At 39.2% G+C, this 27,280-nt stretch overlaps 1 protein-coding gene across 1 annotated transcript in view; it reads right to left on the bottom strand.

The window, feature by feature from the left end:
- Positions 1 to 3,428: 3,428 nt before the first annotated feature.
- The window catches only part of kpna3 (karyopherin alpha 3 (importin alpha 4)), a 28,275-nt gene continuing 4,423 nt past the window's right edge, over positions 3,429 to 27,280 (bottom strand). The window contains exons 3-17 of the mRNA XM_041807069.1: positions 23,967 to 24,056; positions 19,849 to 19,878; positions 19,678 to 19,730; positions 19,499 to 19,594; positions 14,904 to 14,989; positions 11,758 to 11,844; positions 11,499 to 11,668; positions 11,130 to 11,174; positions 10,877 to 11,008; positions 10,611 to 10,739; positions 8,466 to 8,570; positions 8,102 to 8,173; positions 7,659 to 7,821; positions 4,905 to 4,999; positions 3,429 to 4,820 (exon numbers count right to left, since the gene is read on the bottom strand). Coding sequence (XP_041663003.1) covers positions 4,722 to 4,820; positions 4,905 to 4,999; positions 7,659 to 7,821; positions 8,102 to 8,173; positions 8,466 to 8,570; positions 10,611 to 10,739; positions 10,877 to 11,008; positions 11,130 to 11,174; positions 11,499 to 11,668; positions 11,758 to 11,844; positions 14,904 to 14,989; positions 19,499 to 19,594; positions 19,678 to 19,730; positions 19,849 to 19,878; positions 23,967 to 24,056 — 1,452 coding nt within the window. The 3' untranslated portion in view covers positions 3,429 to 4,721. The remainder of the gene's footprint in view (positions 4,821 to 4,904; positions 5,000 to 7,658; positions 7,822 to 8,101; positions 8,174 to 8,465; positions 8,571 to 10,610; positions 10,740 to 10,876; positions 11,009 to 11,129; positions 11,175 to 11,498; positions 11,669 to 11,757; positions 11,845 to 14,903; positions 14,990 to 19,498; positions 19,595 to 19,677; positions 19,731 to 19,848; positions 19,879 to 23,966; positions 24,057 to 27,280) is intronic.

Raw genomic sequence — 27,280 nt, 5'->3', positions numbered from 1 at the left:
TGTCTTTTTCACGAACAACTTGGGTAGGCTGGATAATCTTTCAGTTTGAAAGCCGAAACTAGCCATACCTTAAGTAAGCAACTGAGCCCTAAGTGACCAATTATCATATAAAACACATACTTTATGGAAGTCTGAAGTGGCCAAACACTTTTAAAAAATTCAAAAACAGACTCCAACAAGTGTTCATTCCCTGATAAAGGATTAGAATATCAGGATAGGGCTAAATGATTTGGGAAAATAATCAAACTGTGATTATTTTTCTCACATTGTGATTTAACATATGATTATTTTCAAAGTTATTTATCTTATGTATTTCGCAACAAACTCAAGCAATTAAACATTCCATATTGTCTCAAACACAAATGATAAAGATTAAACTAGAGCTGAATCATTTTCAAAAACAGATAATTGTGATTATTTTGACTAATATTGTAAGATATGATTTGCTGTACTGAAGGGAGTTGTCTTTTAATGGCATCCTCAGTTTGTCAAAAGACAAGATTTATAAATCAGCATCTTAAGAACACACTCAGACATATAGATGTCTGTCCACTTGTGCCTTCTGTAATATTTAACCCTGTGTCAGTACATTTTTCATTTTTTTCTCATTTACTTATATTTAACAAAATTAAGGGTGGAGGGCATAATATAGGAAGTATAACTGCAGTGATGTTAGTTTTGAAATAGTGCAGATTAAGGAGAAGTGCACATCATTAAAACACAAAATTGCTGTTCAGTATTGAATATTCCCAGATAGCCATTACAGTTACTTTAAGGGCCGAAATGCTGTGCAATTAAATGAATAATTGATGCCTCTGTTAAATCCTAAAACCTCCTGGTATTCTAGGATGGTAAATTCTTACTTTATATTAAGACATCCCTCACTTTTTTGCTCTGTATTACAATGAAAAAAGATTTACACATTCCCAAGAGGGGCTCGGTTATTATAAAGGTTAAACTATTCGACTTAAAAAATAATTTGGTACAAATATTCACTAGGGTTCTGGATCAATCCATCATTTTACATGATGTTCCTCAGCAGTACAACGTCCCCTCTCCCTTATAAACAGTTTCATTCAAGCAGAAATTTTTAATAGCTAAATATGGAGACAAGTGACTATCCCTAATTTCAGAGGAAAATCACTGAACAAATCCTAAAATTTTGGTCAACATTATGGCATCTATTTTTTTAGGTGCTTTTTTACTGCCAAGTCCTGGCTTAATGCAGATTTCCTCAAACTAATAGGCTCAGTACACCTGCAGTACTTCATTAAAATATATATACATTTTTATTTATTTATTTTTTAAACGGGCATAGAAAATAGAAATTATGAATGTAAAATTGCACAAATATCATTGCCACAAAGCAATCCAGGGTCATGGGGAATCTGAGTCATGCTGAATAAAATTATTCACTGAGAAGCCAGTAACTTTTCTGTTTGCATTTTCATGTTTTGTTGATATAAATGTGTATTTACAGACCTAATCAATCATTGCCCTTTTCTTAGTTGTTCTCACTAGTGTTTATGCATACTCTTGGTGCAGCAAATGGTTTCATTACACAGTAACCCAGTTCAACTGTCCACTCTAAACCTCGCTTTTAGTTCGTGCCCTGGACTGAAAACAAATATTTGCAGAGGCTTTGTTGGGTGCCGAATAAGGTCAGACTCAACACCTTTACTTGAAGAGAGTAGTAGTGAGGTCTAATAGAAGTATAAACCTATGCTTATTCATTACCAGGAGAGCAAAACTGTGATATGGAGTGTTGCAATTCAGTTTCATTATGACTGCATTTCATAGGGAATTTTCTCATTTCCATGGAAGCTTTAATTCAGGAGTTAAACATCATGAGCCTTGTTTGTGAACTTATTTACCACCAATGCTTGTGCAGTTTCATTCTGACCAATGGCGACTGTATGTGTGAATCACAACACTTGCAAGCACGGAGGATCCAACGGCTAAACAGCAAGTTTATTTTGGTTAGGATCAGAAACACAGATCATGTCCTGAGGGTGAGATGAGGGGAGATGATTTCAAAAATCCCCTGTCTGAAATATGGCAATGATGGTTGGTGGTGTATCGGGGGAGGGAGGGGGGGATAATGAGTGGGATAGAAATGGTGTGTTACAATGTTCAGTGAATCAGATCGGAGGGGGAGCAATTACTCTCAACAGCAGAGAGCAGCAATGACCATTCCCATGGCAAACTCCAACAACAGGGAGAGCACATTTATTTCCTGTAGCCACATCTCCCAGTTTTTAAATTCTCCAGTTGCTCAAAGAATCGTCTTTTCTATTCAATAAAACGTCGTTTTAGTTGAAATGAAAAACAAAAGGCACAATGATTTTCAACTCATTCTTGTCTTTAATATGCACAAGAGTTGAAAGCATCAATGAGCCACCTTAAAGAGAGGAATTCAATCTAAAATTTATAAAAAGATATAAACAATCAGAGGCCAAAACGCTGTCTGTTGCTTTTCTCCTATTATTTTTTTTATTTAAAACAACTTTTCATTAGCAAGTAAAAATCTTGCAACAAACATAAGCTTGTATCCAATGCGGATACAAGGCAACGAAATTGTAAATCTTTAAAGTGGCTCGGTCTAGTCTGCTATTTCATGACTGTACACCCTCTCTATAGTTTTGTTCAGTAATAAACAGCTAGTCCCAAAAACAAGCCTGGGCTGCTCATGACAACCCCACCCAATATTTAAAACCCGAAGTGTGACCCCACCCCACCCCCACCCATCGCTCTGACCCCCTCTCAGTAGTTAGCAGCCAACCAGAGGATCATAAAGTCTTCGAGACCAGGGGGCAGGGGGCAGGTTCAGAGTTTTTTGTACACCCTGAACCAGCACCCTGCACACCAGCTGGGACATGGGACGGCACATTTTTTAAACAGCCCGTCACCACTACGAAGAGGAAAAAAAACCAGCCTGTTCCAAATCATCAGCATGTCATCACAATACATATGCAAGTCAAAAATAAAAACAATGAAACAAAGAAATATTGCTTCAAAAAGAAAAAATAATAACCCTCCCCAGCCATCTTTGACAGTAAGGTTAATCGTCCATCCAATGACTGTCAGCTGCAGCAGCTTTGTACAGGCTTTATGTAAATATATTCATATATTCATTAGACGGCAAAGGAGAGATACACATCACATTTTTGTACAATTATTCAAATCGAGTGATGACATGTGACCTCTTCATCAAAAGTAGTTTAAGTACTGTAAAGGTCAGGACCTGTACTCGTTATATAAGTCTAGTCTTCAAGGAGTATAGGTCCCTTTCTGCAGGCAGACATCGATATGCCTCTCAGACGTGTGCATAAGACTGAAGAAAAAAAAAAGGAAAAATAAAACAGACGAATGGAAGCTCCACAGACTCAACCAGGAGAAGCTGAAACATGAACCTAAAATTATTTGTATGAATTTAAAATAATTAAAACTTTTTTTTTAAATGATTCGGGTCGATTTTAACTCGACATGTTTTTCTTTTCTTTTTTTAAATCTAACAAACCCCCCCCTCCTTTTTCCAAGTTTCACATTACAGGGGAGTCCAGAGCAGACGCGTCAGTGGATCACTGGCGTGACCGAGCTCATGCTGAAGAAATGGATGTCCTGTCGGGGGGAAACAACGCTACAGCTGACATTTTCCTCTTCTACAAAGTCTCTGCGCCTTCACCTTTAGGTGCTTCCTCCCGTTACAGGTAATCACATCCATTAAAAAAAAGAGGAAAAAAAAGGTTGCTCAGCTGAATCAGAAGCAGCTCTTACAGTTGCATGAATTGAAAAAAAATATGGCATTTTCTTCACATTTTTGATTTTTTTTTTCCTTTTAACAAGTTTGATAATTCAACCGAGGTCACGTTAAAAAAGTGACGTCATCGAGTCAGAAGTCCCGTCAGTCAGTTTGCCACGGAGTCCTCTTTTTCGCCTTAGAGCCCTTTCGCCCCTCCACCTGCCCCAGGACTGTCCTGGGAGGGCAGCGGGGGTCCGTGGTTAATCATGGCTTAGCTCTGGGATTAACTCTTTAAACTGGGTGGGAGAGGGTTACCGGGGGGTGCCCGACCATCAGGAATCTGTGCCACTAAAGTGTGTCGATGTGTGTATATCAGTGTGCGTGCGTGGCGGTGAAGTTAACACCAGAGGACAATCCAGGGGAGGGAAAGCACAAAAATAAACCACAAACGAACAGCAGTATTTCTTCCCCATAAGTGATATGATGACTTCTAACTGAAGTATGCACACAAATTCTAAGTGTCAAAACGTGTGTCGGTGTTTGTGTCTGAAGTGTGCTTGTGTTTTTTGTCTTTATGAAGATTTGACATTTGGCAAAAACATCTTGCCACGAAGGCTTTTTCTTCCTTCTGCTTTGTATTTTTGTGTGATATTTGAAGCACTGGCAGAGTGCTGACAACCCTCCGGATACAGGTTGTCAGATGGTGACGGTGCCTGTTGGATGACCAGGACTCCTATGTAGGTTTTTCGGTGAAGGATGGAGAGAAAAAAAAAAACCAAACAAATGAAAAAACCCCCCACAGTGCAGAGGTGGGGGTGGGTAAATCCTTCAGTGGTGAGTTTCTTTGTTGAAGTGATGTTTTTTGTAAATCCTTCGGTACCAGGTTGCCAGGTTGGAGGAGAGATGGATGAATGTCTGGGGTGATTACAGAGTACCCGTGCAGCTGGTTGAAGCAAACATCCTGGCTTTTTTATTTTTTTTAGAAATTAAACTCCTTTGTTTGCATGTTGGAAGCTGGATCAAAGTTGAATGTCCCTCCTTGAGTGGTGTCGGGGATCAAACTGGGATCTTCATCAATCTGGAAAGGACAAAAATCGTTTCATTAAATCAGAGCAAGAAAAAACAAAAACTGAAAGATGTAAATCTTCTTATGGCAACTTACATCATCTCCTGAAAAGTACTGATCAATAATCTCAAAGGCTAGTTTGTAGATGTCCTCATTCTCATGCTGCTGCAGGTTTTCAATCTTCTCCAAACCTGAAAAACAAAACAATGACCCCATAAACTTTGTTTTTTTAACATTACCACAAGGAAATAGCTCCTGCATGTAAAGTAAGGGTTCAGTTACAGAAAAAGCACAAGCACAGTATTATAAAGAGTAAATAAACCCCAGAGTTTCAGATAAGGTGCATCTACCCTTTAATATAAAAAAAATGCCTTTAGAAAGTTATGGACAATGCTGGGAGGGAGGGGGATAAGTCATAGTCACCGCCCCCTTCCTACTGTCCCTCATCAGCCACAGCATCATTCAGTCTATGCTACTTTTCAGATTTGATTATGAGCCAAAATGTCAGAACTATTCAAGTCCGTATATTGTCTACTTAATTTAAAGAAAAACATGGTTCAATAACATTCTCAGGCAAAAGCACTACATTACCCACAATCCTAGAGTGTCACAGTGAAGTTTTTGATTGGTTTAGTCCAACTTTTAGCCGTGAAACATATGCGTTCTACTGCTATTAGTGAATTTAACAGTTGTTTTTATACAAAACTGGGAACAATGATGTTGGTGATGCACAAAAGTAGATCCCAAAATAGTTCCCAAATCAGGGGGTGTGCGAGGGTCTGTCTGCTCTAGGGTTGTTGAAGCTTCACTCTTACTTCTTGAAATCATGAAAAAACATGCATGAGAAGTGCATATGAATGTGGGTGGGTGTGGGTCCTAGGGGCCCTCAGCTTCTCTGTGATATGATTAGAGGGGTCTCAGTGGAAATAAGTTTCGGAACCATTCATGGAGGAGACACAAGCTAGCATGTTATAGGCCTCATTTTAAGAAAGGCATAGTTTATTTACCACCTGTACCACAGAACTACATTACACATAATCCCAGAGTAGCACAGTAACAGCTCTGATTGGTGGAGCCCATCTTAACCCACAGATTCTGCCAGTCTTGCAAGTGAATATTTTTTGACACAAAATGCAAAATTTAAATACTTGGTGCGAGTCTCAGGTTTAGTTTTTATTAAAATTTTATTTATAAGAGGCACTTTAAATACCTGTATTTCCTCTGAAAAGGAGACTGTACCCTAAATACCGGTGCACCCATTATACCACAGTAAAATGCTGAGAGTGCCATCATGACTGCAAGTGCAGCTGCCACTATAACCCACTGTATACCACCTCAAATTCTTCCCAATTTGGAAGCGGTTGCATCACTGTGCAAAATGCACTTGGTCACAGAGATGCCACTTCTGACAGCTTATCTCCTTCATTATTCCATAACCATACATGTTAAGTAGTCAGGGATCGTCAGGGCTCTCTAGGACCTCAGAGGGGCCATAGCATATTTTTAAAATAATATTTGAAATGTCATCAGTTCATTTTTTTCCTGTTACCATTTCATAAATATAAAAAACAACATCAAATCAAAATATCAATCAAATGTCAATGAAAACTATTGAAACATACTTTTTTTTTGGTTTGTGTTGGCATATTTAGGGTTTAATAAATGAGTGAAGTCTTTTATCCCGTGTAATATTTTCATCTCTGCTGTTGCTGGGCAAATAGTAAATGCTATACTTCCAGCTCTGTGATTGGTGTGCCATTAGAGCCTGGGTATCATCTTTCACTAAATTATTCGTAGTAAAACAGACCAATCACATCTCCCTCCCTGTAGGTAATTATGCACAATTAATCTGATTGCAATTGCAGTATCAGGCTGTGTGATTACATATCAACACAAGCAGCAATTATTTTTGCATTAAACAGTGCTTGAAAGGTTTTCTAAACTGCCTAGAGAAAGGCCTTTAAGATTACAATAGTGCAAGAATTGCACTTTTGAGAAGCCCTATTATTCTCAGAAAAAGGATGCAGGAGGCCAAAGAGCAAGAGCCACAGTTTGCTACTTAACTAAAGAAATAACTAATGGAATACTGTTGTGGAGAGATGGTTTGATTGGAAAAACTCCTAAACTAAAGACATCAAGCAGCAATGATGGGAAGGACTTTTGACAAACCGGTGACTGTGTGTCATTCCATCAAATATGTCAATGTTATCATAGGCTGAGAGCTAAACAACAGTACCATAAGCTGGCAGGATAGTGGACTTCATATGGTGAAACAAAAAGCACTAAAACAGCTACATGGCGGCAAACAAAATGTGTGTTGTGGATTTTGCTGAATGTAACCGAAACATCACAATAGTCCCACAAAGAGACAGCATCTTAATATGGTACACAGATACTTTGACATTTGTGTTTGAAGATCTATTTTTTTTTGTCTTCGAAAGTGAAAACAAAAAAAATTTAACACAAAAAAACATGTTGGACATCAGAAACTGACCTGATGTTTATTTTTTTTAAAGATTTATTTTGGACATTTTTGTGCCTTTATTTGATAGAGAGGACAGTGGATAGAGTCAGAAACAGGGACGAGAGCTGGGGAGAGACATGCGGTAAAGGGCCTAAGGCCGGATTTGAACCCGGGCTGTCTGCGTACATGGGGGGCTTCTTAAACCACTAGGCCATCTGCGCCCCAAACCACATTTTATAAGCAAAACTTTTACAAAATTAAGAGCTTCTTCACTGATGAAAGCTTCTTTAATTGCTGCCTGCAGCCTTATTTCCGTAAGTTTAATTTCAAGTTAAACTGTTTTTACCTGAATATTTCACTAATTCAATAATGAGCCAGGGACATACCTCCACACTCCTCTATGATCTCAGCAATGGTGCTGGCTTCATCTCCCGCCATAATAAGGATATTCTTCAGACCGTCCAGGACGACCTGCACCACCTGTGAGTCCTTCACTGACAGCAGGTTACAGAATGGAGGGATGACATTCTGCTCCACCAGGAACTCCACCTACACAAACCCACACATACACACCATCCATACTTGATTACAAGATAAATACATGGTTACAAGTGTGGCATCTCCTGGATGTCCTTTTATTTTGTAAACCAAACATAGTGGCCAAGTGTTGAGCTTCAATATTAGAGGGTTTTGCATTTTGAAAAAGGTGTGAAATCATGCAGTTTATATGACTGATCCACATGCTAGACAGGGTTTCTGCAGTTGAATATAAACAAGAAACACCCAACATGGCAGACTTTTACATCAATGGTCCTAAATCGGAGCTCACCTGGTCTTTTCTCCCACTGATGGTGAGGTTGCTGATGGCCCAGGCTGCCTCCTTCTGAGTGCCAAAGTCGCCCTGCAGAGAGACAGGCTGTCACCAACATGTGGACGTAGCAGGTTTTTTTGTACCACAGCAGAGTGCCAAGACTCAAAGAAATCTAGGTTATGATAGCATTCACTATTCAATTCGTGTATCAAGAGGTTTTTTTGCCACTTCTCTGGTGACAAGAATAAACAGAATGTGTCAATGCATCTGAATATATATGATCCTTGCAAACAACTATGCTGTTTGAATTCAGAGTCCAATACCATCTGTGGAAAAAATGTACATAAGGAATGTCTCTCCTGTTCTTCCTCCACACACAAACCTTAGCCAGTTGGTGAATAATCATAGGAATGAGTCCAGCGTCGATCACAGCTTGGACCTGCTGTTGGTTTCCAGCTGTGATGTTGGACAGGAACCAGACTGCTTCCTAGAAACAGACCAATCACAAGTGGTCAAATCTAGTGCTATATCCTCTATGCACACATGGATATTTTCTAAGCAGTCACATTATACTCTTCTTTTGAAATTCTGCTCCTAGTATATGAAACAAGAAAATGATCATCTTAAATTCCCAGAAAACCTTCTCTATTACTTGAATCTTGACTGATTATTTGTTAATTTCAATTTTTTTACTTTTTAAATTATGTTCTTTTTTTCATAAAGGTTGCATTTTAATGCCTTCTTATTTATCACTCAATAACTATTAATGCTCATTTTGTCCATCTTTCTTTCTTTAGGATAATTGGATATCTTAATTCTATTTAATATCATGTGTTTTGCTGTTCTTAACGCTCCTAATGCTGCATGTTAATTCTGTGAATCTATTTGAACTTCTCTTTAAATGGTGCTTAAGGGCTTGTGTCCACAGTGCCCACGACCTCAGTTTCAGAGTGCTTCTTACCAGGGCTTATAGTTGCTAGGTTACGAAAACTGACCTCTGCTTGCCTCTGTGTTATCCATGAGGTCATTATTTCATTGCTGTGTGTTTAATATTTTACTTTACTCAAAGAAATGCTACTATGAAAACATGGAAGCATTCTAAAAGAATCCTGTGCAAGAATTAGAAGCCGGAGCTATAGATCTGACAACGGTATCCTTGAAATATCAGTCCCTCATCCACCATCATTGTTCACAAAGCTGGTATAAATCCTTATTCTTCTTTTGCAGAGTCTGTTCCATTCCAGCACGGCTACGGTTCATTCTACTTAATGAGGGGCTGATTTGGTGATCACCTGACAAGACAACGAGCAAAGCTGAGCTACATGACGTTGGTTCAAAGACTGTAATAGCACTGCCCAACACCAATGTGAAAGACTAAAGCTGAGATCAGACTGCAGGATTTCTTTGCCTATTATGAAGGTCGCCATGCCAGGTTAGATGATCAGACATGACCCACAACACAGAGGGACACAATCAGTCATTGTGAATGATTAAAACTGGGGTAGGTTGCAATCATATTGTATTTACTGTGCAGACATAAAATGTTTGAAATTCCTCCGCTTCTGTAGGCTTTACAGGGCCTTGCATGCCAAAACAGCCCAACACAAAAAGTATGTTCACCCAGGATGTCACTCTGATGACCACTCAACAGTTAATGTTTAATTCCTGTACACTGAGAGCAGAGCTAACTCCTTATTTCGTATGATGAATGATAAGCTACCTGATACTAAAGCTTATTCACCAGTTGCTATTCCTCACCAACATTTCTTTCTTTTACTGTGTTGTCCTACATTTAAAATCTTCTCACAGCACCAACGTTCCTGTTCTTTTGCTCTACAATTTGGTTTGTTTACATTTGTGCTAGACATGCTAGACTTCCTGTCAGGAAATTGTGGGGTGACTCAGATGTATTCTTGATTGTCCTTCACTATGACAGACACCATGAGATGAAACAACAGATTTTCAAATTCCTATGACTGTTTGTAATCATGCTGGAAACAGGTGGACTGACTTTGGTTTAACAGAGAGCATGTCAGAAAACAAGAAATCTATAAGTAGAAATCAGGCTTATATTGATTTTGGAGGTCTTCCCTGGTTAAGACAGCTTTGTGTTCTTTTGTTAAAAAATTAACATGAACGTTTTTTTTTGCAGTCTGAAAATGTATTGTTCCTTTTGTCATCAGTTGACATTTTCTGAAAATATATGACCCCAATTAGATTATTTTGTTTGGATGTTGGGGGAAATGTTGCATAAAATTAACACTAGATTATTAATTTTCACTCAAACACAAACCTCTGAATAGAACCAGATAAAACACTATGTATAGTGTTCACTTTTATGGCGCTGTCTAGAGATTACAAACCTGCGACTGATAACATTTACACTCAGGCAGTGAGTCAGAAGCTCTCATAAGTGTTATGAACTTTTATAGCTACTATCAAGGTGAAGACCTTATTTTTAGCCTAAGCCATAAGAAGTGCCAGCCTTAAAGAATGATACACAAAATAAAGGTTCAGACTGTGATACCTTGTTGATCTTTTCTTTAGGGTGTGTGAGCAGGTTGGGGAAGTGCGAGAGGACGTCACAGTTGAGCACGACCTGTGTCTGCTCGTCTGTCCCTGTCACGATGTTACCCACTGCCCTCAGAGCTGCCGTCTGAAGTTTGAAGACAAGAGAAGACGCATAAGACGATCACTTTGATGATTAATTCACTGAGAACATTTTTAACTGCCATGTCACTGGAGATTAAAGGCAACGGGTGATGAGTTTAGTGAAGTGAATAAAACTCTCACCTGGACTTTGACCTCCTGATGGCTGAGGAGAGGCACAAGAAATGGAACGACTCCAGAATCAATAACCATTTGAATCTGTTCATTGCCGCCGTCTGTCAGGTAGGACAGAGCCCACACGGTGTCTACTAGGATCTAACCAAAGGAAAATACAAGCTAGTAAGACTGTTTTTAACTCTAAGATTGAGGAAAATAGCTTGCTGACAGATCAAATCACAGGGTTTCATTTGAAACCCCCCTCTGCTCTAATACTCACATTTATATCGGTGTGATATATTAGCACACAGAGGGCTGGCAATATCTGTGGGGGAAAGAAAAGTGGGTTGTGAGTGGGCTGGATGTTGGCAGAAGAAAAGTTGATCAGACGAAGGCAGAAAACAGGGCAGAGCAAAGAGACAAAAAAGAATATTACAAAGTGGAAAAGCTGTCAAAGCCGGACTTCAAATGTCACCAAAAGAGCTTTGTAGTTTGTAATTCCCCGGGGTGACGCGGCTCAATCGGTTACTGAGAACGCTCTGCAAAATCTCTGTGTGACTCAGCCTGCAGTGACACAGTCGACTGCAGAGCAACACATCCATCTGTCTGCCACATGAAAGGCTGCTAGCACACATGCAAAAACACAAACCTCCTGCACGGTCTCCATTGGCGGCGGGGGATCCTTGTTGCGGCAGAGGTTGACAATGACCCAGGTGACGTTACGGAGGAAGGTGATGGGGATCGATGGGTTAATGAAAGACAGCAGAGGCTTGACCACGCCCAGGGAGATGACATAGTCCCTGCACTGTGGACCATCACCTGGGGAGGAAGGAGGACAGAAGTGGCCAATCTTGAACTGTTGACTTTGAAATGCTTCATACACACTTTAATACTGTGCTACTTCTTACCTATAATGTTTCCCAAAGCCCATACAGCCTGTTCACAAACGTTCTGATGGGGAGAGTGCAGCAGTCGCAGGAACAGGGGCACTGCATCTAAACACACAAACATCAGCGCATGAAAAAATTGCCCACGGGGAGAGATGGTGCAACTCCAATGCAAAGATTTATACCCTGGTCACACCCAAAGCTGAGTAAACTGAAATGCATGACAGTATTGCAGGAGTGAATTTCACACTAAAACAATCAGTGAGGAAAGAAGTTGATTAAAATCCCAAGTAAACTCCCGCAAATGTAGTCTAACTTGCAAAAAGCCATCTAATATTTTTTTTCGAATAACAGGTCAAGTCCTGAGCTGTTGCCAAGTAAGTAGAAGCAGAGTCAGTTGTTTCTCAACCAGAAAGTCAAAGGGCTTGATCCCCAGCTCCTACAGTCACATGTCAATGTGTCCTTGGGCAAGACACTGAACCCCAATTTGCTCCTGTGCTGCAACAGTGGCGTGTGAATGTTTACAGATGAATGGGATTAGTTAACACTGGCTACTGTAAGGCCACATAGCAGCCAACGCCATCAGTGTTCCAATGTGGAGTGAATGGGTAAGTGGTGTAAAAGGTTTCTGAATAGTCAGATGCCTAGAAAAGTGCCACACAAGTTCAGTCTATTTGCAAAGCCAGCAAGTATTTTTTTCTGGCTTAGATTTTCAGATTACTCCTCATTGCATCTGTTATGATAAAGTTGGTTGGCTTTCATGGTTGATTTTCATTTATAAACCCCTATATAGAAAACTGCCACTGTAAATAACCACTTTATTAAACGGTCTGAAATAGTTGTGGTCACACTCTATAAAAGGAACTGGCTAATTCTCCAAAGTTGCACAAGTAAATTGGGGAAAACATCTTTTATTTTTTGTGCAGCACACACCTGGACACACTTAGCACCAGACGTTTTAATTTTAATTACTATACTATGATTAAAAAGTACTTTGTTTATGACAGCATTTCTGTTTTCATTTGAGCCACACATACAAGACACCTGAAATACAGAAACTGTAGACATGTCTGGATTTAACTTGTACAGCGTTAGCACTCAGATCATCCTAAACCATCAGACCAGACAGTAGTGTGAGGCATTAGATCTGCCTAGCCAGAAAAACTATTATCACACATCCTTCAGAGACCCTTCGTTGGTGGAGCAAACCCATGATGAAATTGTTTGGGAGAAGAGCAAAAATATCTTTTCTGCAGAGAAAAGGCTTTCAGTGCAATTCTTTGCTCTTCTTTTTATCAAAAAATGTCCAATTCTGATCTAAAAAAAGATTTCTTTGATATGCTTATGGTGCTAACAAAATCACTCTGTGGTTATATTACAAAAGGCTAAAGCTTCAATGCAAAACTGCTCTTTATCTGCAAAAAATCTGTAATATTTGAAAAAATATCACAAGTAACACCTTCTCCTTTAACCAATACTTAGAAAACTGCCTCTACCTATCATTAACATGCAAACATCACTTGCCATTGTTCACTGGCTTGCAGTACAACTAAACCATGCTTGCGGCTCCTGCCATGTTCTCCTCAAATGATGCTGATTGGCCCGACTGTTCTCAGTCCAGGCACAATTGTTTCAGGTTAGAGCTTGGCAAGATATATCTGGCTGATGATAGACATAGAATCTGGCCAATTCATTGGCTATGGGAGGCTAATAAACTGGTGCAACCAATATACCAGTATAAAATCAGCCACCACCATAACCCACACAACACACTGAAACCTCGTCCTTTCATTATGTATTGTAAGAAGTCACAACATGGCTTCAAACAAGCAGGGAAACACAGTGACGCTAACCAGGCTGGTAGAACAGCTTTAACAGCTTTTCTCCCTCATTAGGTCACAATCCTGCATTTTACAAAACAGTGATATACTTTTAAGTATAAAAAACAGTCAGAACACAATTAAATTGCCCAGTTGAAGAGAGTTTAAACCTTTTATCCTTTTGGTCAAATCCCAAAACAGACGGCATCTTTTACACAAGTGTGTATTATGGTAACTGTAAACAGAGAGCAGCATCTCTTCAAAAGGTTAAGGCAAAATTCAAGATAAATGTAGGTTAAATATCTTGGATAACAGTTTCACAGACACCATGTTTTAGGGTGCTTAAATGTATGTATGAGCATATGCTATATTTTGGAGTGGTTTAACATTTTCCGAGAGGCCATGCATGTTATATTGTGAAGGTTTTACTTGCACACTGTAAAAAATCTTCCTGACTTAAGGTGTTCTTCCACTCTTTTTTCACAACACTGAATAAAACAGCTTGCCAAAACATGTTTGCGCCAAATACCCCCTGACTCAGTAATAAAACTAGAAAAGCACTAAGAGAGTGCAGACCTCCGCCATAGTCCTATCTCCCAATAGTACTGAATCCTTTAAAAAAAATTCCTGGATCCAGACGGTGATCCGGATCAGTCCCAAAATCTAATCAGTTCTTCCTTATGCCATTTCCTGAAAATTTCATGAAAATCTGTCCATGACTTTTTGAGTTATGTTGCTAACAAACGAACAAACCCACCAGATCACACAACCTCCTTGGCGGAGGTAATAACCCCAAAGGGCATTTATGTGTGCTGAACCTTCAGTTTTCTTGTAACCATTAAAGCTTGAATCATAATGTTCAAATATCTTTACTAAAAAATACTAAATCGTCAATTTAGCTTTAACAGGCTAAATGGAGTTAGAACAATACATTTTGGTCTGAAGGACAACTTTAGGATTAGGGTTCGATGCCGCAACATAAATCTTCAATATAAGAAAGGCTATATTGTTACTGATACTTTGATTTAAGCAACAGCGTTGAGTTGGGATAAGTCAGTTGAGTTTCATTTATTATGTCTCAATGTATGAGAACTTTTCATGTGTTTTCCCCCCAAAGTTCTCATTTCTGTGTGTTTGTGCTGCTTCTGTAACAGCCAGCTAATCACACTGATGATCTTGCTGATGATGGTTTCCACTCCCAGTCATGTTGGCTTCTTTTTCCGCAACATGAGCCTACTGTTATCTAATAAAAACATGATCCAAAACATAACTGACTGCCTCATTGACTGAAAAATACGGATTGCAGACAGTGTACAAACAGACTGCTTGACAGCAGGGTCAACTTACTTGATTTAACCACAGCCTGAGTCTGTGCTGATGTCCCAGAGGCGATGTTGGTCAGAGCCCAAGCTGCCTCAAACTGAAGAGAGGGGCTACAAGGAAAAGAAAACAGAACCAGTTAAAAAGAAAGCTCATTTACTTTTGGTCGATTGAGCATGCTGAATCGGCGATGAGGCCTTTCGGTGAGAGAAATCAGTCTACATTAATCTCATCAGTGGGGGAGAAACAGAGTGAGTAAAGCAAGAAAATAACTTGTTCCTTCTTCTTCCACGAGTAAAACACACTGAACTGACATCCCATTGCTTTCTCCACAATTATGTCAGGCATACTCTCATTTAGAAAAAGCTTTAAAACAGCCATCAAAGGTGTTAGAATAGTGTCAAAGCTATGAGAAAGTTATGTCTTAGTGTGAAAATCCACATGAATCCCTACATTTAAACTAGCCTGTAATTCTAGTTGTATCAGTGTTTTATAGTACCAAAAAGAGTAGGGGTCATGTTAATAAGTAGAGTGTAACTAACCAAAATATTGTGGTAGTAATGACATTTAAATCTTCACTTCTTCTTGAGCGGTGTTTTTACAGAGTCTTCTCTGGTGTCTTACTGTCTCTGAACAGACCAATGTCTGAAAATAACTTCTGCTTACTGCCGTTAATCCACAAACAGTGGCAAGAATGCTTGTAAAATATGACAAAACCATCTGGTTGGGTGGTAACTCCATGAAGTCTACACCCTAAATCTACAGCTAGTGTGAATTAACAACAGTGACAAGGAGGGGACATAGTCAACTAAAACAAGGGGATTTAATAGCACGCAACAGTTGCATGGAAATGATGTCTTTTCATGGAAGAGGAAGAGCAACCTACAATTCTAAGTAGGGATGCATGATACTGGATTATTGCCGATACCCGATATTCACAGATTCATATTAGCCGATGCCTATATCGATACAGATATTTAAATATGCTTTTTTGACAAGAAATTGCAGTCCTTTTGGACAAACTCAAGGGTTTGAGGTTCACCAAGGAAGCAAACTTTAAAGTTTAAAGAATGAGGATAAATAAAGACAAAGACCTCAGCTGACATCGGTCTGTTGGTTCAGCCTAAAATACCACTAATTTATTAGTGTATACAGACAAATTTACGGTCAATGTATGCTGAAATACACAGGCAAAATATTGGATATAAATACCGGCAGACATTTTGATATCTGCCGATATGATATTTGCCTTTTTAAGCTAATTTATCTGCAAATACTGATACCAGACCGATAATATTGTGCATCCCTAATTCTAAGAGCTTTAATTAAACAGCCAGTCAAACCTTCTTCTACTCCAAAAGTGATACAACATGACAGTCATACATTATGGGCAACTTCACATCAATTAGGAGCTAAGGGTTGAAACAGTAACTGGTTTACTGACACCATTTGTATTTAAACTATCATCAAAACTGTTTGTCATGACCATGCTTTAATAAAACAGTTAATAATGTCCAGGCAGCATTACTGTAGATTTGTTTACTAGGATGAAGTAAAGAGAGAGATGAGAAAACAAAGTGGGTTAACTCAGAATGTAAAGAGGAACTTTACAAAGTGACAAGGAGACGACAGTGTCTCCTCTGCACCGCCTGCACTGTCTGTTGAAGTGCTGAGCAGAGACACACAAACAAGGAAGGATGCAGCGGTAATTAAACAAGATCCTGCCCCTTTCTGAATTTTCATAGTGTCTCTGAGATCTTCAGAGCATAACCACTGTGAAGCAATCAGAGACAAGTTTCTTATACTCTCTCTCATTGTCTCTGCAAGGATATGGGTTAAATATTTAACTGAATGCTGGTTTTTCTATGCTACTATGCTACTTGTCTGTACCATCAAATGTAAAAAATAATGGATAATGTGTCTTTAAATACACATGGTTTCATGTCCATTTCAAGATATCAAACATTTGGACAGCTTTCATGACAAACTATCTTAGTAAAAGCACATTTGATAAGGTTTATTGTTAACCTTTTATTACCTTCATGTTTAATGCAATCTGAACATTTTCAAAATATCTGAGCTATTCTGTGATAATACTGGTAACTGTGATGATTTTGGTTGCTATAATCACAGAGGTGGAGGAGTTCAAGACCATCATACTAAAGTAAAAGTACAGTCACTTACAGTCAGAAGTAATAATCTTGGTCTAAAAATAGACTCGAAGAAAAAAAGAGAACATGAATCTCCATCATGCCTCTTTGAGTCCATGGTTCTCAACTGGTGGGTCAAAACGGACTGCAAAGCAATTTTTCAGTGGATTGCAATTGTGTGCCTTGAAAAAAAAAGTGCAGCAAAGTCTATGAAGTGTTTTCATTTTAAAAGACCTACCTACATCTTTTTGTCCTTTCATATGATTTGCTCCATCTAAAACCCAAACTGCTATATTTACAGCAAAATGATTGGTTGTGATTTAAAAAAAACGGAAATATGGGTCAGAGCTGTCATTTAGGGAATGGTGGTGGGTCCCAAGGGTAGGTTTGGGACCCTAGTTGAGAACTAGAGCAGGGCAATTAATCAAAAATTAGATTAAATTGCAATATGGCCCACTGCAATTTTCAAACTGCAGAAAGTGCAATATTTCTTTAACCGGAAAATACTAGTTTTATTTCTTTTTTTGCAGCAGATATATTATGCATTACATATCATGCAATCAATTTAGTGTTTTTAGAATAGTCTGAAAAAAATCAAACTTTCTTCATTTTTCTTACTGAATATGAGAATGACAAAAATGATCACTTCCTTCAATACAAGAATTCATATCCAATTTGCAATACGAGTCAAAATCATCACAATAAGTTATTTTTTCAAAATTGTTCAGCCCTTCTTTAATCTAATATTGTGTTGGTTTTAATATAGAATGATTTAATGCTTGTGTTTGTTGAAAAATATATAAGATGAGGAACTTCAGAAATAATCACATATCAAATCGCCATCGCAATATTGGGGGAAAATACTTTCCTCAAAATTGTAAAAATACTGATTCAAAAAGTACAAGCACACAAAAAGCTACACGATTACATTAATATGAATAGATGTACTTAGTTAATTTCCACCCCTGTAATATTGGGATATAAAATTTACATTCTGCCACACCTCTACAAGGAAGCTTAATGTAAAATTTACTTTGGGTTGTGACTTAGTCAATATTAGAATAATCTTAGCTAGTGCAGATTCCTAAATATTAGTTGTGCATACTACATCTCCTTCAATAGAAATCACTCAAACAAGGCTACATTAAAACAATCATAAATGGTGCAACAGAGTGTTGGTTTCTGATCCTGAAGTAGGTGAAAAATGTGCATGGAAAGGGGGCATTTTGTTGTATTCTAGGCCTAGACATAAATGACTTAAGGCGATGCAAAAGTCATCCTTCTTTATATCTCCTTCTTTGATGTTGAATGGTATACTCAGGACTTAATCTGTTTAAATCTAAAGTACTAACAGACTTTTAGGGTAATGCAACTTAAACCTATTTAATCATAAGCATGTTACTCAGTAGGGTTGTTCTTTCCTTAATTAGATTCATTTTTTGAGGAGGTTCACTATCAGCTCCACGTCCAATGAGATCCTAGTGGGAACAGCGAGTGTTTAGCAAATAATGCATCTGACACTAGATCAATAGTCTGGGTACCACGCTGGTGGATGAACTGAGTCTGTGCTCAAAAAGGAAGACTAAGAAAATGTTGCAACACAAAATAATAGAAATCACACAATTACAAGCGATCCTCACACCGCCCACCAGCCAACTGCTCGTAAAAACCATGGCGCTGTGTGCCGAGTCTGTCCACCCTGCTACATATTTCATCAGGCAAACCAGCCATGATCTGCAGCTCCTGCTGGTTGTCTTAAGGTTTAACTTGGATTTCAAACAGGAATCAGGATGTTCTTTGTGATGTAATCAGCCTTGATGGGGATGAAAAGTTTAATTTTGTGCCCTTTCATGCATTCTCAGGTTTAATTTGAAGTCCATGTAAAATGGTGCTCAGTTTTGTGCTGTGAACTGCTTTGTGATTTTGTCGCTCATTATGTTATTAGGCTGGGCTGGCTTGGCTTGTTGCCACAATGCTATGGCAACATACAGAAGTGGACAATTACTTTCTACTGATGGATGCACATGGGTGGTTTGAAATACATTTACAAAAAAAAAATGTCCCACGTTTGCAAGCTGGTGATAGCATGATGTGAACTATGATCACCTTCACAACCCCTTCCTTAAAGTTCCTCCACCCACGTCATTCAACCCCCCCCCTCGCTATATACAAGGTCCTGGGAATTTGGGAACTCCGAGAGGCAGGAATGCTGTTATATTTGGCTTGGCCTGGACTGTGAAGACCGGCCAAGTGCCCTGCCTGCCTCCACACACTCTCACGTGTGGACACAGTGAGATACGCACGCACACTCTCTTACACACAAAGCCCCTGTTGCAGCAGAGACTCCTTGTAGCAGTGTCGGTAATCCATCACAGCAGTCTGCAGTCTTAACAAGCACAACACTCGGCTCGTCGCGTCAGAGGAAAAAACAACACTGAAGGCAAACACAAACTGTCGTGAAGGCAGACTCACTTGTCGTCCCGTTCCAGGCATTTGACTAAAATGGGCAGGATGCCAGACTTTATCAAGTCGTCGATGGGGGGGTTTCTGTCACTTGAGAGCAGTTTTCTGACAGGAGAGAAAAACACAGCCTAAGTAATTTGCATTTAGAAAATGCTGATGTCTGCAGATGTGTTTCATCAGTCACTCACCTGGCTGCCTGTACAGCACTGAGCTGGATAACAGCATTATCACTGGTAGCGTTCTGTCGAGTAAAAGAGCAGTGAATCATAGCACAGGATCATTGGAAAACAGTTAATAAGCTATTTCTGGCTTAACAGGGGCAGGGATAAATAATGTACATGAATTATATGAGCTCTTACCTGTAGGATGGCATCAAGCGTAACATTTTGCTGCAGGAAGAAAAACACAGGGGTATAAGCATTTTCAGCAGAAAAACAATCAAACAGCCAACTGTAGAAGACACCAAACAGTGCTAAACACTTATTTCCTTCATGCCATTAGGATGAAGCAATGTAAGAAGTTATATTTTTATGTCTGCAGTATTTTCAGAATCAGAGATGCTCCATATTTTGAAATGCACGAACAGATGTGAGGAAGACGCATGAATCTTTTAAATACTTTGCACCATAAACTAAAAATACTCGAGGAACAATACCTCACTTGACTGACCCCTGATTAACACCACTTTAAAACAATGCGAGGTATTTATCTCAGTGTGCTGAAGCTGTTTGTGCCGCGTGCCGAGTTCAGCAGCTTGCCAAAAGGATTTGGTGTCTTAGAAGAAATCTAATAGAAAGAAATATTCAAAATACATGTTGGTTGATACAATACAAGCAGGTGAAAAAGGTTAGAATATGCAGCACCTTTTCTTTTCTCTTAATCACTTCCTGGCTAGCTTGTTTCAGCACCAAGTTACATCAGGGATTACTTTAAGTGGTTGAAGACTGGCTGTTCTTTAAACATGAAAACCATAACATGCTTTAAAAGCTTTTGACACGCAAATACAGAAGTAACAATAGTACTGATCAGTACTTGATATTTCCTCATCCTTTAATGCAGCTGTGGACCACGAAATGTGAGCGCTATTTCAATTTGTGATTAAAATGGACTGTCTGGCTTACACCATACACCATCATTCACTTATATACTAAAAAGAAATTTATTAGATGTCACCGGCTGTTGAGTTAAATGCATGCCGCATAGCACATCAAAAATCTCCATCTACATAGAGTGTATGACATTATGAAGTAAAACAAGACAGAAAACTTTCTCCATGAGGGTAAATCTGACTTAAAAGTTGAGTAAAAACAGCTATAAAACACTTTCACAAGGAATTCTAAAGAATCAAAAGTGATTCACTATATGGACACACTTGTTAATTCTTGAATTCAGCTGTTTCAATCAGTACTGTTAACACGTGTGTAAAATCCAGCACCCTAGCCATGGAGTCTCCATTTGCAAACATTTGTGATAGGATTTTTAAGTGTCTATTTCTGTAAGTTCAGCTTGTTTCTCTACTTCTCTTTAAAAAGATATTACATGATCTTTGAGACACTTTACCTACTTGCAGACATTTTTAGAGCAGACAGGCAGACCAATCAATTTGGCATGAAAATATAGATAAAGGTCTATCTAAAAAAGTAAACTATCATGGAATCTTCACAGTGGACTTGGATTCTTTAACTTGGATTCCCTCCAATTCAAGTATGCAAGATCCTTGAAGCCCAGTGTGAAGTTTCCACTGTCGGTGGCAATTTGGGGCGCCAAAGGATCTGCTAGTGTCGCTCCACTGCGTTTTATCAAGTCCGCAATGCACCCATGTATCAGGAGATCACAGAGCACTTCATGCTTCTGTCTGCTGCTTAATGGAGATACCAGTTTCCTTTACCAACAGGACTTGGCACATGTCCACAGTGCCAGAACTACCAGAAACTGGTTCGCTGACTGTGGTATCACTGTGCTTGGCTGGCCATCTGACCTGAAACCCACAGAGAATCTCCGGGGTTTTGTTACGGCAAAGATGTGGCAGACCAGAGCCAAGTATACAGACAAGCTGAAGGCTGCTATTAAAGCAACATAAGCTTCCATAACATCCCAAGCAGTGCCACGGGCTGACTGCCTTCATGCCACGCTGCACTGATGCAGTAATTTGTGCTGAAGGACATAAATTAACATGCTCTTCAGAAGCACCTGCATTTCTTTGACATACATCCCTTTTTCTGAGTGATCTTGCATAATAAGCTGAAATCATCAAGATCACAGTGAATCCAGACTATAACTCGCCATAGTTACTAAGCTATAGTCTATTCAATGGAGTGTCCCAAAAGAAGAAAAAGGTTTGAACTGTCCTTCAGCATCACTATTTCCATTTACTTCTGCCAAGTCCACAATGTACCGTTTTGGACTTTGTACCATCTGTTTTTGCATCCCCTAGCTATAGTGAGGTTGTTGATCTCACAGGACAAACTGGGCTTTAAGAATATGTGTGCTTCAGTAATGTCAATTGAATGTTAACAAAAAGTTATGGGACTATAAGGACGAAAGACAAACTAAACGGAAATTACTCAAAGACTTTTATGTGTGACACACAGTAAACAATAATGACTAAGACTTTGTGTCACAGACTTGTTCCCGCATCTCTCGGGGGCCGAAAGGTGAGAAAAAACATTCTATGACAAAGAAATCTTTGAATGTTCAAATGTTCACCAAAAAAGTCTTGTTTCTTTGAATAAGCTGAATTTATGCCAGTATTCAAAGCAGTTCCTGTCTTCAGTGACACAGAGGAACACATCACAGGCTCTCTGTCTCTCCATGATGAATTATTCAGGCTCTCTCCTGCATGATCTGGCCAGTGATGGGCTGTGCATGTTGACAAAGCATGACACAACAGCCAAATAGCCTGCTATTGGTTGTCACAGCTCATCATGAATCAAATATGGCGGTTAGCAATAGCTGCTAGCACCAGAACAAACCGAAGTTGAATGATAAAGTTGATAAAGACATTCCATGTTAGATTTACTGGAGTGGATTTAATCTTTTAAGACCCTGGAAAGTCATCCAGCCTACGAAGGCATGGATAGCGTCACTGGAACGGCAAAATGACTAGCTTTCAGAAGAAATAAGTGTGAGGCTATAATTTATGGTTCAAAAGTCATTTCACTTTTTATAAACAGCATCACTTCTTGCTGTATATAACATCAGTATCATAGGGTTAAACAGTGCCTGAATTGATACTTGGAGAAAAAAGGGGTTTTAAAAGTCAGAAGCTGCTGTCTTGATATCGTAAATAATTCAGAAATAAGATTCCAACACAAAGGTAAAGAAAAACAAGTGCAGCTTTTTTCTGATAATATATTTATTGCCTTTCTTTCAGAGTGGTGGGGATCGAACTGGGGTGGCGAAAAAGCACCAAAAATCTGTCTTGCAATCTAGTATGGTAGGTATCGGTTGTATTGGGACCATTGCTATGTTGGTACTGGATTTCGATACTCATCCCAACCTGTCCCTCCGACACTTGTTGTCATAACTGAGGTTTTTCTTTCAGTCAAACCTACACTCTACATGGTTTATTTACTCAACAGAGAGAATAGCGGTTAAAAAGTGGCACCAAATCCTTCTGGTCTAGTCTACTCAGTTATGTAATCCAGCATGTTCTGAGGAGTAAAGTTGCTGCCTGCAATACACAATGGATGGTCTGTGTTTGACAATGGTAGCTTCACATACTTGTGGTAACGATACTGTGTGCTCACTTTATATGGATATACCGGTTGTATCGGGTGTTATAGCCAACTTTTTGGAGAAAAAATAGGTACTAAACGTGCAGCGCATACAAAAAAAGGCTCGAAATATTTGACTTTATGTATAATTAATTTCCTTTTTGAGTGAAATTAAGGAAAAATAATATTTTAATTCTTTTAATATACCTGTAGTCCCAGCCACTGACATTACTGTCAAAAGAGACAGGTACAAACAGAAATCCCTGATGGATCCCCTGATCCCTGAAATATCATATGGAGTTCACCAAGTAATTATTGGAAGTTGAAAATGTGGTAAATTTGAACAGCTAAAACTTCATGACTCCTGGGAAAACTACATCTGTTAAAAAGGACAGTGTGATATGATTGACAGTTCCAGAGCAGCTTTAAGATAAACCTTCTGTCAGCTGGTTGGTTAATGATTAACTTTAAATCCCAACCAAACAGAAATGTTGTGGGTAGTTTGGTTTGACTGGTTCTTTGGGTAAATTTGCTCTTATCAGGATATTTTAATGCTATGTCAATGCTTATTTTGGAGAGGAAATCGTTTTTTTTTAAAAACAAGACATTACTGAAGCTCATTTGCTTTTTTTTTCTGCAGTTTTGAATCATTTTGAATCTCAAAAAATAAACTGCCCACTTGACTTTAACCTGTCTGACCCATAATCAAGACAGTCCAGTCTCACTTTATCAGTCCCACTCAAGAACACACCCACACTTACTCCTTTGAAGTCTGAGTCGACATCAGAGTCCTCCAGACTCTCCTCCTGCGGGACATTTCTCTTCTTCAGTAGATGTTCGTCTCGTTTGTTCTGACAAGAGGAGAAAAAAAAGACAGAAAAGCAATGAGAGGAGGAGATGAAAGCGTTCATTAATGCATTCATGAATTCTTAAAGTAACAGAATCTGGGCCTAACTCATAAACAACTTCTTTCCCCAAACTTTCTCCAACAGCTACGCAGTAGAAATCCCAGTCTGAGGGGGAGAGTCAGAGAAATCCTTGTGTGGGGATGTAGGAAGCGAAAAGTCTTTGCTTTAAGGCCAATGAACTTTTACTCTGAAGCTCTCAGCATATTCTCAAGGCCTTTCAGCAACCCCACATTAATACAGCGTGGAAAAACAGAGGCATGGATGTACGTATAGGCACTGAGAGAGACCCACACATCCCATCCATTGGCAGGGCCTGTGAGTCAGTGGTAGGAGGAGATTCCCTTGCCCTACATTCCTGTGCGTCGTGCTGATGTGCGTCACTGATGACTAATCAGCCAGCGCAGTGCTTCTTGCTGCTCTGATCCCACTAAATGGAATGTGCTAGACTTGAGGACACCTCAGGACTACACAGCAGTGACGATCTGTTTTATCCCCTCTGGCTGTGTCACTGATGCTGTGCTGCTCGACATGCTGCTTTCCAGTGTTCAGGAAACACAATGCTGTGTCTTAAGTATAACTTAAGGTCTTTACTGTGTTAGACTCACCAGTTGAGCCGACCTTTTATCACATTATGCCTTTGGATGAAGCCATGTTCATTATCTACCTGTTCATTTTCAAATATGATGTTGAATTGCTGTATAGCAGTGTCAGTTCTATGCTGTTCCAGGCTTAACATGCCTTTTTATTATTTTGTCTGGTTAACTTTTCCAGAGCAGGAGTTCTTCTTCTGCTCCCTCTAACTGCACATGCCTTTCTTATCCCAATAAAGAAACAACTTTCCTGAGAGCTTTCCCTTTCCTGGAGATGAATTAAACCTTCCAGGAAATAAGTAAGCAAGATTCAAAAACACACCTGGTAAAACCGCTTATTATCATGAATGTGGCCAAAGACATGCAAGCGATATCTGAGATTCTTTAATAAAAGGGTTAGCTGTAATAGGACGCCCTGCTGTAAGATCCCCCATTTAAACAGAATCAAAAGGCTCTTAACCCAACAGTTATTCATCTTTCATAAACCTAAATCGGCTTCCAACTGTGAGTGAAATAAAACCAACCCCAGATCCATCAGAGTTCAAAAATGTGTTACAGAACTGTTCAGAACTAAAATAGCACAAAAATGACTGAAAACATTAAAGCTATTAAGATCAATAATTTTCAGTTGGAAACCCTGATCACCCAAGAGTGATCAAGCACAAGCAGAATATTAAGCATCTGTTCACAGACGATGCAGATGCAGCCTCTGAATATTTTTAAGTTTCTTTCTCAAAGGGAGCTTTTTCTTCTTCTAACCAGAAAATCTGTTTGTATCAGCAAGAAAGATCCCACCAGGCACTGTCGCAGTGTCCACAAAGGCTGTCTCTAGCCGAGTGTCAGTGGGACCGCTCTGAAGAATCACACACCATGCTAACGTCTAGGCTCAGTTCTTTTTGAAGACATCAAGGTAGCACACCAAAACAGCATTATTATTTAACATGACTTGTGTTTTATAGACTAGTTTTAATACATCAGGGTCTTGAACATTGCTGCTAATGCCACGTTTATGTTGTAACAGGTAAAAGGGCGAGAATTAGTGAAGAATAACCAACAGAAGCATATTTGGAAAGGCAAAAATAACCTTCAGTGGTTAAGTGAACTGCACAGGATATACAGTTGTGTTCATGCATTTTAGGCACGTAGGGTGCTAAGGATTCATCACGGGGTCCTAAATGTGCCAAAACCCCAGCTGGAAAAGGGGGAAGGGCAGCCAGAGTCCACCGTGACACATGTGGACACGCGTGTTGCACTGCAGCAGAGGTCAAGCCGGACGGCATCTCTTTTGTCGGGCCCTTGGGACATTCACAGAATGAGCAGGGGCTCATGGCAACCCTACTGCCCACCTGGGCCATCCCTAGGCTGTTCTTACTTGCCACATTCACCCTTTACTATGCCTTATAGGCATGGACTTAGTTATTTTTTCAACACATTTATTTGCCCCTGACAATATGCAAGGACATCCAGAGCATGACCTGAATTTGCCAATCTTCCTTCTCACCTGATGGTGCCTTCAGGTGGCTTCCTCACTGCATCTAAGCCTTACTTTAGCCTCAATTTTAAGCCATATTTGCCTCAAAGTTCTGCATGGTATTGTAGGTATGGAAGTACCAAAGAAAATGACACCAACATAAATTCTGAGGATTCAATACAAGAGGTAAAATTTGTATAGAAAAGCCATTTACAATTCATGCTCTTGAAGTTATCAAAAACACAGCGGAAGTCTATCACAGCAGAGGGCTGAAGAAGTCATGCAAGTGTTAAAAAAAATACTAGATTCAGCATTATCTTTAAAACTTAAAGGAGTACATTCATGGGTTGATTTATATCTAACACTTGTGTTAACTGGTGAAGTCACTGCTGACTGTAGCAGTAAGAGAAGATAAATGCATACATCCTGTTCTTTTGAGATCAAATTAAGTACAGTTCATCTTTTTTGGCAAAGGCAACATAAATCAGCAGCAGCACAATGATCCAAAATGACAAACTACCTTATATGCACTAACTGCAACAGACTGTAAAAAGCAGATTTAATTCAAGTGCCTCTTATGTGCAAGTATGCAACCAACAATCATGAAAGACAATAGTTATACTTCAAATAAATCAAGCTCCTCTTCTTTGTCAATTCCATTGCTGGTTCACAAAAGCTGGAGCGCATAAAATAAACAGCAAAACAAAAACAGTTGTCTGGTGACAAAAAGTGACCCCAGCCAACCTTTGATTCTGTGCAACATCCTTCAGCAGCAAAACATTTCATACATGCTGAGTGCATCACTTCACTTGTTCTAGTTGTGCTTTCTAAATTATTTTAGAATTCTGTAATTGCTTAACATCAGCTGCATCTGATACAGTTATTTGTTGGTCTGCATTTAAAAACTGTGAGCTGATAGCATTAAGTGTGGCTCACTTTCTTCCATATTCATACTGGTTTACTGACCCTGACTCCATCTAACAGAACAGAAAAGCAATTCAAGAGTGAGTTTTCTGTGAACATTCATCACAGCTGTGGCTAATAATCTTAATTGTCTCAACTGGTTGAATGACAAAATGAGGCTCATCTGTTGACTGGTTAATATT

The sequence above is a fragment of the Cheilinus undulatus genome, linkage group 15 (assembly GCF_018320785.1).
Source record: "Cheilinus undulatus linkage group 15, ASM1832078v1, whole genome shotgun sequence".
Classification (NCBI taxonomy): Eukaryota; Metazoa; Chordata; class Actinopteri; order Labriformes; family Labridae; genus Cheilinus; species Cheilinus undulatus.
This window is presented reverse-complemented; position numbering and strand designations above follow the sequence as displayed.